This window comes from Thunnus albacares, chromosome 14 (assembly GCF_914725855.1).
Source record: "Thunnus albacares chromosome 14, fThuAlb1.1, whole genome shotgun sequence".
NCBI lineage: Eukaryota > Metazoa > Chordata > Actinopteri > Scombriformes > Scombridae > Thunnus > Thunnus albacares.
Window position 1 is genome coordinate 1,639,029 of NC_058119.1, and position 12,548 is coordinate 1,651,576.

At 39.2% G+C, this 12,548-nt stretch overlaps 1 protein-coding gene across 3 annotated transcripts in view; it reads right to left on the reverse strand.

Moving 5' to 3' along the window:
- The window catches only part of LOC122996457 (cGMP-dependent protein kinase 2), a 32,555-nt gene continuing 20,007 nt past the window's right edge, over positions 1–12,548 (reverse strand). For 2 of the 3 annotated variants that reach the window (XM_044371915.1, XM_044371914.1), the window contains exons 13-20: positions 11,820–11,956; positions 10,006–10,095; positions 7,982–8,123; positions 7,177–7,340; positions 2,467–2,589; positions 2,072–2,134; positions 1,869–1,935; positions 1–580 (exon numbers count right to left, since the gene is read on the reverse strand). In XM_044371915.1, the coding sequence (XP_044227850.1) occupies positions 485–580; positions 1,869–1,935; positions 2,072–2,134; positions 2,467–2,589; positions 7,177–7,340; positions 7,982–8,123; positions 10,006–10,095; positions 11,820–11,956 (882 nt within the window). In that variant the 3' untranslated portion in view covers positions 1–484. The remainder of the gene's footprint in view (positions 581–1,868; positions 1,936–2,071; positions 2,135–2,466; positions 2,590–7,176; positions 7,341–7,981; positions 8,124–10,005; positions 10,096–11,819; positions 11,957–12,548) is intronic. The other variant, XR_006406977.1, reaches the window with a different exon arrangement.

The following is a 12,548-nucleotide window of genomic DNA, read 5'->3' on the forward strand; positions in this document are numbered from 1 at the left end:
TTAAATGACAAAGACCTTGAAAATATTATATAAAGCAACAACACATTTTGTAATTTTATTACCTGTGAAAATAATACATAACATGTGCAAGGCTGGTTTTAAAAACTGTGAAAAATGAGAAGATTTAAAATGTTGTTCCATGGAGGCTGTCATAGACTATCCTCTGTCTTGCTGATGTGGGATTTAGAAAAACAAATGGCTTCTCACAAAGCAAGTCCAGTACAGACAGGGTGTGATGGAAGTACTGATCACTGCAGCATGATGTGGCTGTTGAAGCAGCAAAGGTAAACAGGGAAAAGGAAGTAGTATGAACAGACAGGTTTTTTACAGTACAGGTTTTACAGTAGCAGGCTGCATGTTCATTCTCAGTTACCATGGTGACGTGCTCCATTTCAAGTCAGCCAAAGCTTCAGGAGTTAGCTTGCTAACCTGCTTCATAAGCCAGATGTGTAGTTGTTGCACAGACTGTGTATGATCGGAGTCTTCAGAAGTCTTTATCCCATCCAGACAGCTCATCAGGAGGCTCCTCTGTGTCCGGAGGAAAGATGTCAAAGTGACTGTGATCCATTGGCCCCCTCAGCTGCACAAACAAATGAAATCATTATACTTTTTCAGCATGTGATCATTCACAAGAGCTGGATTCCCCTCTCAGTGCACATCCTTATAATTAATGGGGCTACTTCAATTTGCATAATGACATGTATACATGTAAACAGCTGAGAGGATATAAATCTAAGTAACAGAGTGCTCTTTTCATTTGAAGGAAGACTTTTGTGTTGGGACTGCAGAATGATATTTAGATCAGTTTGTCTGTTTTTATGTCAAAATATTTAGGAATGATTATTTTTCCTATTTTTCAAACACAGCCAGAGCAACCACATATTATATTTCATTTTTAGACATGCATCTTAAGCATATAAATCATATCAGACCTTTTGTAATATCACATAGAATGCAATTTAATACTTTTTTCACAGTGATACCGGCCACAGTATGAAAGTATGATGGAAAACCAGGATAAGGACAACAATACCTGCAACTATTTATCATTACATCACATGTTTCTTCCCAGCAGTATATAACAATGTTTCCTCTTGATATAATTAATTAAATCAAAGCAACCTGGACCTGGATAAAAATTGATGGATCAACGGATTAACCAATGAAAAGTGATTAATTACCTTAAGTTTTTGCTGAAATTAACACATTGTGAGTGGATGAGCTTCCTAGCTACTGTAGTTGCAGTAGTGACACCACAAAAAAGGATCAAAGAGCTTCCTGCAGCACCTTCCACTGTCGAACCAGTTTCATAGCCCACAACCACATGCAAACACATTTTATAACCAACACAGCAGTCAAAAGAACATATTTAAGACTTTTGTAAATGGAATTTACTTTTAATATCTTCTAAGGCTCTTTCTTGGGGAAACTAAAATTCAATGCAAGACCTGCAGATACCCTGACATAGCAGCACTGTAGTAATCAACACATCGTTTTTCTACATCTAGAATCTTGGTCAGTGGTCTCATCTATTACTGTCTTTGTCTAGATTGAGTCCAGTTGTCTGTTGGAGCAGACTGGAGCAGCTGCTCTGCTGACAGTTTGCTGTCCGTCCACCACAGACACACAGTATTCTTTACTGTTTATTTACTTATTTGTAAATCTCTTCTATTAAAAATCATAAGGATTTGTCATCTTACTGTCATATGATGTGGATAATACTGCACACAGGCTCACAGGCTAACATTTTTACTATTCCTGCATGTCATAAAAAGACAATTACAATAAACTGAAATGTTTTTAATATAAATGCAGTGTAGTACTGGCTGTCTGCTTGTTCACACTCAGGAAACAAAGGCTAATCTCACCTCTCTCTTCAGTGGAGATGAGAGTTTGTGACGCCTCAAACCCTCCCAGTTGAAGCCTTGGAACCACCTTCAATAAACACACACACACACATCCCAACTTTACTAGAATTTACAATGTTTAAGATAATGTTGGTGTGAACACTGTTTGGCTCCACAGCATGAGTTTATAATGATGTTGATGTGATTTGGAGAGTGAGACCTACTTGTGTTTCTTGATGTCAATGATGCCATTCTTTTTGTTTCCCAGCCTATCCACTGGGTTTAGTCTGAGAGGGAAAGAGAGGGCCGTACATGTCAGGTTTAATAGACCTGTGGAACAGCCAGGAAACTTCACCAGGACACACATTACTGAATCAGTCAAGCACATGGCTTAATAACTGCAGCAGAACACAGAAGTGTATGACCAATGTGGATTAGACCCACATCAGTGTGACTGTTGTTCTCAGCTGTGGTGTAACATCACTGCAACATAATCATCAGGTCATTATTACAAATGATGCTGCCTGGTGTGCTCCACATCTCTGATTATGTCTGTTTAAATGTCACTGAGCAGCATTAATTATCCTTGTATCTAATATAGGCTGGTGCGTCACCGTACTTGCAGAGTCTCCTGATGAGGTCGTCTGGACGCTTGCCTATTCTCTTAGGGAAGTCCACTTTCTCAATGCCGTGGAGGACCATGGTGTAGATCTTTATGGGGTCTGAGCCAGCAAAGGGGGGGCTGGAGAGAAAACAGGGTCTTATTTTTCCTGTTCATTGCAAAGATAAAAATGAAGACTGGTCTGTTTAAAAACAGTGCAATACTGAATGACTTGAAAATCTGTAATGCAAATGTCAGTTCATTGTAAATTATGTGGTAACACACCTGGTATTCAAACACAATGGGCTTCATGCAAATCACCCATATGAATTCCTATTCATTCTTAAAGGAAGTTCAACATTCTGGAAAATACATCTATCTTAGCACAAAGACGGGGGGAACAGCTAGCCTGGCTCTGTCCAAAGTTCAAAAACACACCAATACCTCTAAAGCTCACTGATTAACATGCCTGTTAATTGTATTTAACCTGTGCACAGACAGAAATGTTAACCACTAAGGATGTCTCTCGAAACCTAGTTATGAATTGGAACCGGTGCTAAAATTTTAAGAACCCAGGGTATTTTTAAGGTCAGTTCTTTTAACAATACTTTTTTGCGTTTTGGTGTAACTTATGGTCGTGCCGCAATCTCTCCTCTCTGTTCTCTCCTCTGCTCTCTGTGTTTGACCGAGGGCGGGGCTCAGCTCCTGCACACAACACACATACAAACACACAGAGCAGACAGCAGAGCAGAGAGGCTGCAGTGGAGACAGTGAAACAGGTTTATCAAATTGATGACAACTACACTTGTTACTGTAAGTGCAATAAAACCTTCACAAGTAAAAAGCCAATACGTACTTTATCAAACCACCTGTTCAACAAGCATGAACATGTAGAAAAGCGATATTTTTATCTGCTTAGCCCACAGTCTCTCATTCACTGCAGGTATGTTTTGCACAACCACAGTGTGCTAGTTAGGCTAATAGCGAATTGTTATGAACTAGCTAAAACAAAAGATGTGTGTATGTAGCCTAATGTTGTGTTCACACCAAATGTGAAACAAATTTTTTGCGCGTTGAGATTACATATAAAGCCAATGTAAAGACGTGAATAGACGCAAATTCGCATGTATTTGCGCTGGGCACTGCGAATGGCGTGAATAACTCGCCGTGAATGGTGCAAATATGCAAAATTTGCATCGCAAATGACGAGAAATTCACATGTAAGCTTATTCGTGCAAGTTGAAAATATTCAACTTCAGCGAAAATTTCGTGTGTTTCATGGGGCTGAACTGGGGGATGCAGTCACAGCTTGCTGACAGACAGCTGCTGAGAGGCGGCCAGCTCTGGAGGAGAGAGCCAGGGAGCATGTTGGTGGTGATGCTGCTGATTTCTGGAGGAATAAACACACCACCACACGAGTCACACCGGATTCTGCAGTAATCCGGAGCCATTTACCGGCGGAGGAGTTTATATTTTTAAACTTTAAACTGATTTATCTTCACTTTCGTATCTCAACTCAACCGAAGCTATTTACAGATAAGTGTCGATGTTTACAGATAGTGTCGGTTGTTAGCAGGAGGCCTGAGCTAGCAGGCAGGCTGAGCTTCAGTAACATCACTGGCTGGCTCCCATTGTCCAGGTGGGGACTAGTTGGTGCCTGCCATTGCTCACTGGCTGTTTGGGGCGAATAAGCACAAATGATCCCGCGGCCAAACTTGCGCGAATTACGTGAACAAAAACAAATGTTCCTGCGTTCAAACTCGTAACAGCATTTCTTTGAGATGGATGATAAAGCGGGCAAACTTCTGGTCCACCAAGCCTGCACAGCCTTGGCCTCCAGACCGATTCTTAGACTCAGATCCCCAGCAGGTGAAATCATCTCCAACCTTGTGGGAGTAAATGAGTTATTTTCTATCTATTACTCAGAATTTTACACTTCAGATTCTCTCCTGATATTTGGGAAGACGACAACCCTCTTGATCAGTTTCCCTTCCCTAAAGTTGACAAGAATCTTGCCAGAGGACGGGGTGACCCTATATCTATTCAGGAAATACAAGAGGCAATTAAATCATTACAGAACAGCAAATCCCCCAGTCCCGACAGGTATTCTGTCAAATTTCATAAACAACTCCCTGCTTCGGTTCTTCCAGCTCTACAGGAAATATTCAACAAGACTTTCTTTAATGGTAGCCTGCCCTCTACCCCATTGGAGGCAACCATTACCTTGATACTCAAAAATGCTACACGCATTTAGCAAGTGCTACCAGGCCTTATCTCCACAGATCAAACAAGCTTTATGTTTGGGAGACAATCTTTCTATAACACAAAGAGGCTTCTGAATGTTCTTTACTCTACTGGCACTGATTCTCCCAAAGTGGTAGTGTCATTAGATGCTTAAAAGGCCTTTGATAGGGTAGAGTGGAGATATCTCCCTTTTATTTTAGGGAAATTTGGTTTTAGTGCAGATTTTATTTCCTTGATTTTATTTCCTTGATAAGATTAAGTATTCATCCCCTGTTGCGTCAGTGTGTACAAGAGGTGTGAGATCCGCCACCTTCCACCTCCATCGTGGAATGAGACAAGGCTGCCCCCTATCGCCTCTTCTGTTTGCTCTTGCCATTGAGCCTCTAGCCATCTGGCTCCACAGGGAGGAGAATTTTAAAGGCATCACTCACTTACGAGAGACTCATAAATTGTCCTTACATGCCGATGACCTTCTTTTATATGTGTCGGAATCATTATCTTCTGTCCTTGTAATCCTGAAGATTCTTGAACAATTTGGTAAGATCTCTGGATACAAGCTAAATCTCCAGAAGAATGAGCTTCTACCCATTAACTCATCTACTGAAGAGATTCCAAACTCACTCCTCCCATTTAAACAAATGATCATGGGATTTAGTTACCTGGGTGTTTTCATTACCAAGTCATTCAATAACATATTTCGCAAAAATTCCTTCCCCCTATTTGAAAAGTGTAAGAAATATCTGAATAGGTGGTCTACCTTGTCTCTGGTAGTTAGTGTCAGTCTGATCAAGATTTTTGTTCTACCTAAATTTTCATACCTCTTTCAGCATGTCCCATTGTTCGTAAGAAATTGTTTTTCTTTCAAACTGGACAAAATTATATCCTCATTTTATGGGGCAACAAACCAGCCCATATTAGGAGAACAGCTCTCCAGCTTCCCAAGGACAGGAGTGGTTTAGCACCGCCCAACTTTATTCAATACTACTGGGCATGAAATATTGAGAAATTGCTCTATTGGAAAAGATGTGGCCATACATACCAGTTTGGACCTGTATGGAGCTCCTATCATCTCATTTTTCTTTCTCTGTTATTTTCCTGTTATGTTGATCTCTGGCTGTCACTAATATCAGTGAAAGCCCAGATGTTACCCACTCCATTAAAATATGGACCAAATTTTGTAAATTTCTGCCAACATAGGTCTTCTACATTAGCTTTGGTTCACAATAACCATCTATTTGAACCATCTTGCCTTGACCCCACATTTCGCACTTGGTCGGAATCATTATCTTCCATCATTGAGAGATAGAGGCATTACCTCTATCTCTGAACTTTACAACAATGAAGTTTTCCTGTCCTTCACTGAACTCTCACTGAAATTTGGCCTCCCTAATAGCCACCTGTTTTCATTTTTTCCAGATCAGGCAGTTTGTCCAGAAGCAATTTCCTCACTTCCCCAGTCGCCCTCCTGACTCTAAAATTGACTCTTCTGAATCTTGGTCTTGTCAAAGACATCTCACATCAGTTATTTATAATTTAATATGCTCTTTAAATCCTGATGTCCCTATGAGTCCCAAAAGAACATGGGAGGATGACTTGGGAATGGGACTGCCTGATGACAAATGGAAACATTTGTCATCCATTTTAAAATTGGTTCCTCCTCAACAGAGGAAGAACAGAGGAATGACTGACAGTGACTGACGTCTGTGTTCTTCATTCATTCTAAACTTCACTCAGTATTTTGATGTCAGGAATATTATTTATTTCATTGACATTTTAGATTTGTTTTCAGTGAGATATTATTGAGTTTGTATAGTTACTTTGCTGTTACATATTGTTATATTTAAAATATAAATCAATTCTAATCCTGTTCTGAAATTACTCTTTTCTTAAATAATATACTTTTTAAAAAGCAATTATTTAGTAATGAAAATGAACTGATAAGAGTATTGATAAAATCTTAACAATCCTAACAATACCCATCTCTATTTACCACAATGACAACAACATCATTTCTGCGCAGCACAGTGTGGATTTCTAGATAGTCAATGAGCACAGGTTTTGGTTTGGGGACATTGTTACCAAACTTGCAACCTCATTGGGCCTCACACAAGAACATTCTTTTATTCTTATCCTAAAACTCACTTTTTTCTGTGAGGGGGTCTGGGCGACAGGTCTGGACCACTTCTAACTTTCATTTGTACATTTGATTGAAAATTGATGAATGTCACACATTTTCTTGAACAAATCTCTTCATATGAGTGGACTTGCACTGTGCCTACAAGCACAAAGTCACTGCAGCCAGCATTGTTCAGCGAGAAATAATTCTAGCACTTAACTCCCCCTAAAACCACTGTCATTCTTACATTTCTGTTTGTGTACAAATTAAACAAATGAGATATAATGTGTCACACTCACAGACACAGACAACTTCAAAATGATTTTTTCTCTGAGTTAGACAAATCACAACATATCTTACTGACTTACTTGCCAGTGAGAAGTTCAAATATGAGGATTCCCAAAGACCAGCAATCAGCTCCAAAGTCATGGCCTTTGTTCATGATAACTTCTGGGGCTACGTACTCCGGGGTCCCACAGAATGTCCAAGTCTTCTTTCCAAGGCCGATCTTTTTAGCAAAGCCAAAGTCTGCCTGAGGAAATGTAGAGGAATTAGGGAGATATGTCAGAAATAATGCTACTGAGTACTGTGATAGCCCAGTTACATGTCTCTTAGGTTGAGCTGTGCCCTCCCAAACAATTTCTTTTGACTCTTTGTTGTCATTAGGTGATGTTAAAACTAGTAATTTACAATTAAACTGTGACACATTGTTTCATAAAACAATTTTATTAATCATTGGCAATGAGTTGGGATCTTGTGGATTAAACTGAGAAACTATTTACAGCTAATGCTAATGGTATTCCTTTATTTTTTTGTAATGTATAGGCCTAGTATTTCTCTGTTACCCCCTTCTTGTGTTCATTGCCTGGCCAGAAAGGTATAAAAGTTCCCCTTTTGTGTCTTTGTGAGTCATCTCAGTACGTTCATTGCTCAGGCTTGTAGCGCAATTTCTGATTTAGACCTCAGTTCATAGGAGGCAAGAAAGAGCTGCATTATTTTGCCTGTTAAATGTTCACATTTCAGTTGAAGTGATTGTTTGTCATGAACATTAAAATTTTGGTAAATAGAACCCTTGAATTGCACTGTGTGTCTTATACCTGACTTGCTTGGTCTCTGACAAGTACTATTATTTAAAGGCCATCACTCTAGCAACCATTATAACATGTGGCTTACCATTTTGACATAACCCTCAGCATCCAGGAGAAGGTTTTCAGGTTTCAGGTCTCTGTAGACGATGCCCATGGTATGGAGGTAATCAAAGGCCTCTAAGACACAACCAGTACAGAATCTGGCTGTGGATTCCTCAAAATAACTCCTGGTAGGAGAGGAAAACATCAATAAATTAATGTCTTGTGAATACGCAGAGCAGATTAGTGGACAAGATTAGGAGGGTCAGTTGTGACTTAATATCCAGCAGAGCCACCTGACAATCACCATGGACTCTGAGCAAACTGAGATAGTAACCACCAGTTACCATCTCAGGTACATTTACAAAGGATTTGTGTCCCTTTTTAGGCACTTTACATTCAAAATGATATTTGTTGTTATTTACTAAAGGACCGCACAGAGAATTTAATGTTTGCAGAAATCAGGTTTTATCATACACACAGGGAGGGAAAGAGACTGTAGCAGGGAGAAACAGGGAGAGAGAGAGAGAGAGAGAGAGAGAGAGAGAGAGAGAGAGAGAGAGAGAGCGAGCGAGAGAGACAAACACAACAAACAAAATTAAAAGCTGCATTATAAAGTGACTTTACTAGAGCTCAGCACCACAACACTGTACAAAGGATCAGCGATGCTGGCTGTTATTTTTCACATCATTGTACCTTTCTGTTTCCTGCAGTTGCCTCCTTCTTATTTGTCCTGTTAATGGTTCATAGCAGGTGCAGTCCAGTATGAAATGACTGAAGCAGCCAGTAATACTGAGGCCAATAAATATGCATATTATATTATTTGTATCTGTTTACAGCAATAATCTAGTTAAAGGAGTTCACAGGTTTATCTAATAATCTCCCACAATTATTTTTCATAACATCAGGCTACGTAACTTCAAGCTTTGCTGGATGAATGCACTCTTTGAGTTACAAAAATGTCCTCTGTATTGTACCAATATTCCAAGTGCAACAGCAGGACGTGCTTTCTTTTGTGCTAGATTGTTTTCAAGATGTGCATAATATGTGTCAAAAGAACCTGGTATCAGATCTAATTTAGTGCTGTAGTTGTAGTAAATAACCTGATAAATAGAAAAATTGCAAAAGTGATGAAAAATTTTGCGCCCAACAGTAATTTGTGGCAGGCTTTGTAAGTATCCTCCTAAGTCTTGTTATGTTATTGCAGCATATTATTCTGATAACATATGTTTTTGTAGAAAAATGAAGCAATTCTGCTAAGAACTGATACAGTCTATGTATTGGGACTCAGTATCCCAAGGTTATATCTGGACAGGGTTTGTTTTGTGCTGTCTGCAATAGTGTCTTTATGAAATGGAAATGGAAAGACAGACACAGCAGCTTTAAAATGACTCTAATTAAGGGAATAGTTTGGTTTTTGAGGAATTGAGCTATTCTGTCTTCTGACCCAGAGTCACTCTGCATACCAGCTTTTAGTCTCTTGGACAGACTGCATGTCACCTTTGGTTATGAATATAACACTCCCTACCCAGAAGTGTCCCACATGGGGAGAGGTAACAACTCAAACTCTGCCATCTTCCAATCAGTGCCTCTTCACTTATAGACATTATTTAGAGTTTTATAGGAGACTAAAGTAGACAGATGCTCTATAAACAGGATTAGTGAGCAATGAAGCCTTCACTAACCCCTGCTACCTTTTGAGGCTGCCAAAGCAATGAAAATGCTAAGTACAGCTTTAAAGGATAGATTTTGATTTAACAATACTCTTGTGCCATATGGACAGGGAAAGAACTGATGACTGTAATCATTCTTCTTCTACATACTAGCTGTGAATCCCTTCATAGCACAAGTACAATAAAGCTTCAGCCATCTGAGTTAAACAAGTCAAGTGGGTATGTTCATCCTGGCAGTCACATGAAGGTTCATTGCTGCTGCTTTTACAGTGCAGAAAGAGATCACCTTTCATGACCACCAAGGAGAGGAGGAATGATTACAGTGACCAATAACTGTACATGTGCATATTTCATTTGTTGTAGTTGCTATTAATGTAGCAAAAGGACATACACTCACATGTCCCGAAGCACAGTCCACAGCTCTCCTCCAAGACACACCTCCAGCAGCATGTAGACAAACTTGTCATCCCGAAATGTTCGGAACAACCTGAAACAGATGCACAGACAGTCAAGAGACTCTTGTGTGTCATTATAACATAATGTAATATTACTATTACAATGGCCAAGTATTATTGTTGTGATACAGTATTTATCCTGTACACACTATGTCCTTATGATGCACATTTATTGCCCTATACATTTTTGTTCACTTAAAAAGTGAAGAGTTGCTATGCAGCCATTCACATAAAACAATGACTGCAGAAAACTGTAGTAATTCCAGTTTGAAAATTCTTGGGTGCAGGCTCTAAACTAAACTAACTCCCTCTCTAAGTAAGCAAGTTTACAGTCCAATAAAAGATTTTAACATCTGAGAATTTGGCATCTAAAATAAAAACTAAAAACCCTGAGACCCCATGAAAACCAGGAAACCAATAAGTGACGTGAAATAATAAGTAAAACACTGAGTGGTACAGTAGGAGGTGTGAGACAAACAGGAGAGAGAAAATCACATTTTGGCTGAGCTTCTCTCTCTGAATGACAGTCAACAGACTGCTTGTTCAAGGCCTTTGTTCTTTAAAGTCATAGTCCAGATAAATCTCAGGGCAGCTGCATTCTGCAGCATGTTCCTTAGCAACTCCACTGAGAACAGCTCTCATTTTCTTCTCTGCTGAAGGAGCATACAGACGTGGCCGAAAATATCTCAGAAGTATATGGTATCCATCGTTCTTTATTTCACATTTAATATAACTGAAACTTTGCTTTTAATTTACAACTTAACATATTATTTAATACAATAAAAATAATGAATATGGCATGGCTAAAAATATTGGTACCCTTAACTTTATATTTTCTAGCACAGCCTTTGGAGACAATAACTGCAGTCAAGCGCTTTCTGTAACTCTGAATAAGGTTTCTACACTTCTCCACTGGTAGTTCAGCCCACTCTTCTTGAGCAAACTGCTCCAGTTCTCTCAGGTTTGATGGGTGCCATCTCCCAACTTCAACTTTCAGCTCTTTCCACAGATGTTCAATGGGATTCAGATCAGTCTTCCTGGGTCTTCTACCATGGAGCCCATTTTCATTCAGACAGCAAAGGATGGTGTGACTTGAAACTATTGTACCTTGAACTTGAGGATCAGCTTGGATCTGTATTGAAGTTTTCCTTGGTTCTTTCTCGACCATCCGAGGAATCCTTCTGTTCAATCGCAGGCCAATTTTCCTCTTGCGACCACGTCCAGAGATGTTGGTTACAGTTCTATGGGCCTTAAACTTCTTAACAATATTGGCAACAGTGTTCACAGGAACATCAAGCTCTTTGGAGATGGTCCTGTAACCTTTACATTGACCATGCTTAGCTACAGGGCACCAATAACTTTGTCCACATTATTTTAGGATGTCTTTGTAGAATAAGCATAAATTCAGTTATTTTCACAACTTTTTTGTTTTGTTCCATTGCAAACTAATCATAGACATGCACTGATAATAAAATATCTTTTAATTTCAATACTGTTCAGGGCGAATGGTGCATTATTTTAATAAAATGCAACCACTCCCAATAATTTCGGATGTCTGGAAGAGGTTTTCTGTTGGCTATCCCATTCTCCTCTGTTCAACATCTATATGCTTCCACATGCTCACATTATGGAAAACAACATAAGATCTTACCACAGTCGTACTATTATATAATGGCTTTAGAAATAAGCCCTTGCTTTGTGTGAGACACTTGAAGCTGAAAGTGTAATGTTGTATGTGTGTGTACGTGGGGCACACCTGATGATGAATGGTGAGTTGGTTTGCTGAAGGATGTTCTTCTCAGAGTAGATGTGCTCCTGCTGTCTGGTGTCCACAATGTGCTTCTTCTTAATACACTTCAGAGCAAATGTAATGTCCTCGTCCTTCAGCTTCACCTGAGAAACAGCAGAGAGGAGCTAACTGAGTAAAGAAAGCCACTACCAATCAGTGTTGGGGTTAAACTCCTACCAGGGCGGATATAAATGCATGCACCCATTCTATTGTCTTCCTAGACAATATTAATGCATCCGCTTTCACTAATTGATTTAAATTTTGAAACCAACCATATTTGAGCTTAGTGCTTCTCATTAATGCCAAAATCTAAACCTATTTAAATTGTAAGAAAGATATAATTCAACATCAGAGGGGATCAGGTGTGCCACCAGATGAAATCAGAGACACATTAACATTAAAACCTGAAACAGTTTCATAAATATGTGCCAGTTTTGCTATTCTTTGTCACCAATTCTTATACAAATAATATATATATACCTAATAAGAGAAGAACTGAACAGAAAGTAAATATTCAAGCATACTGATCTACACAAATGATCCTCATCACAACAAAAAGATTCTGTATCCCAAATCCGTACTACATACAAATTCTAAACAAGTTTAAAGCATGTAGTGTTCACACTAGATGTACACCATTGTCCCACAACACAATGCACAAAGAAAATGGAGGAACTGCTCACAGCTGCAAAACAT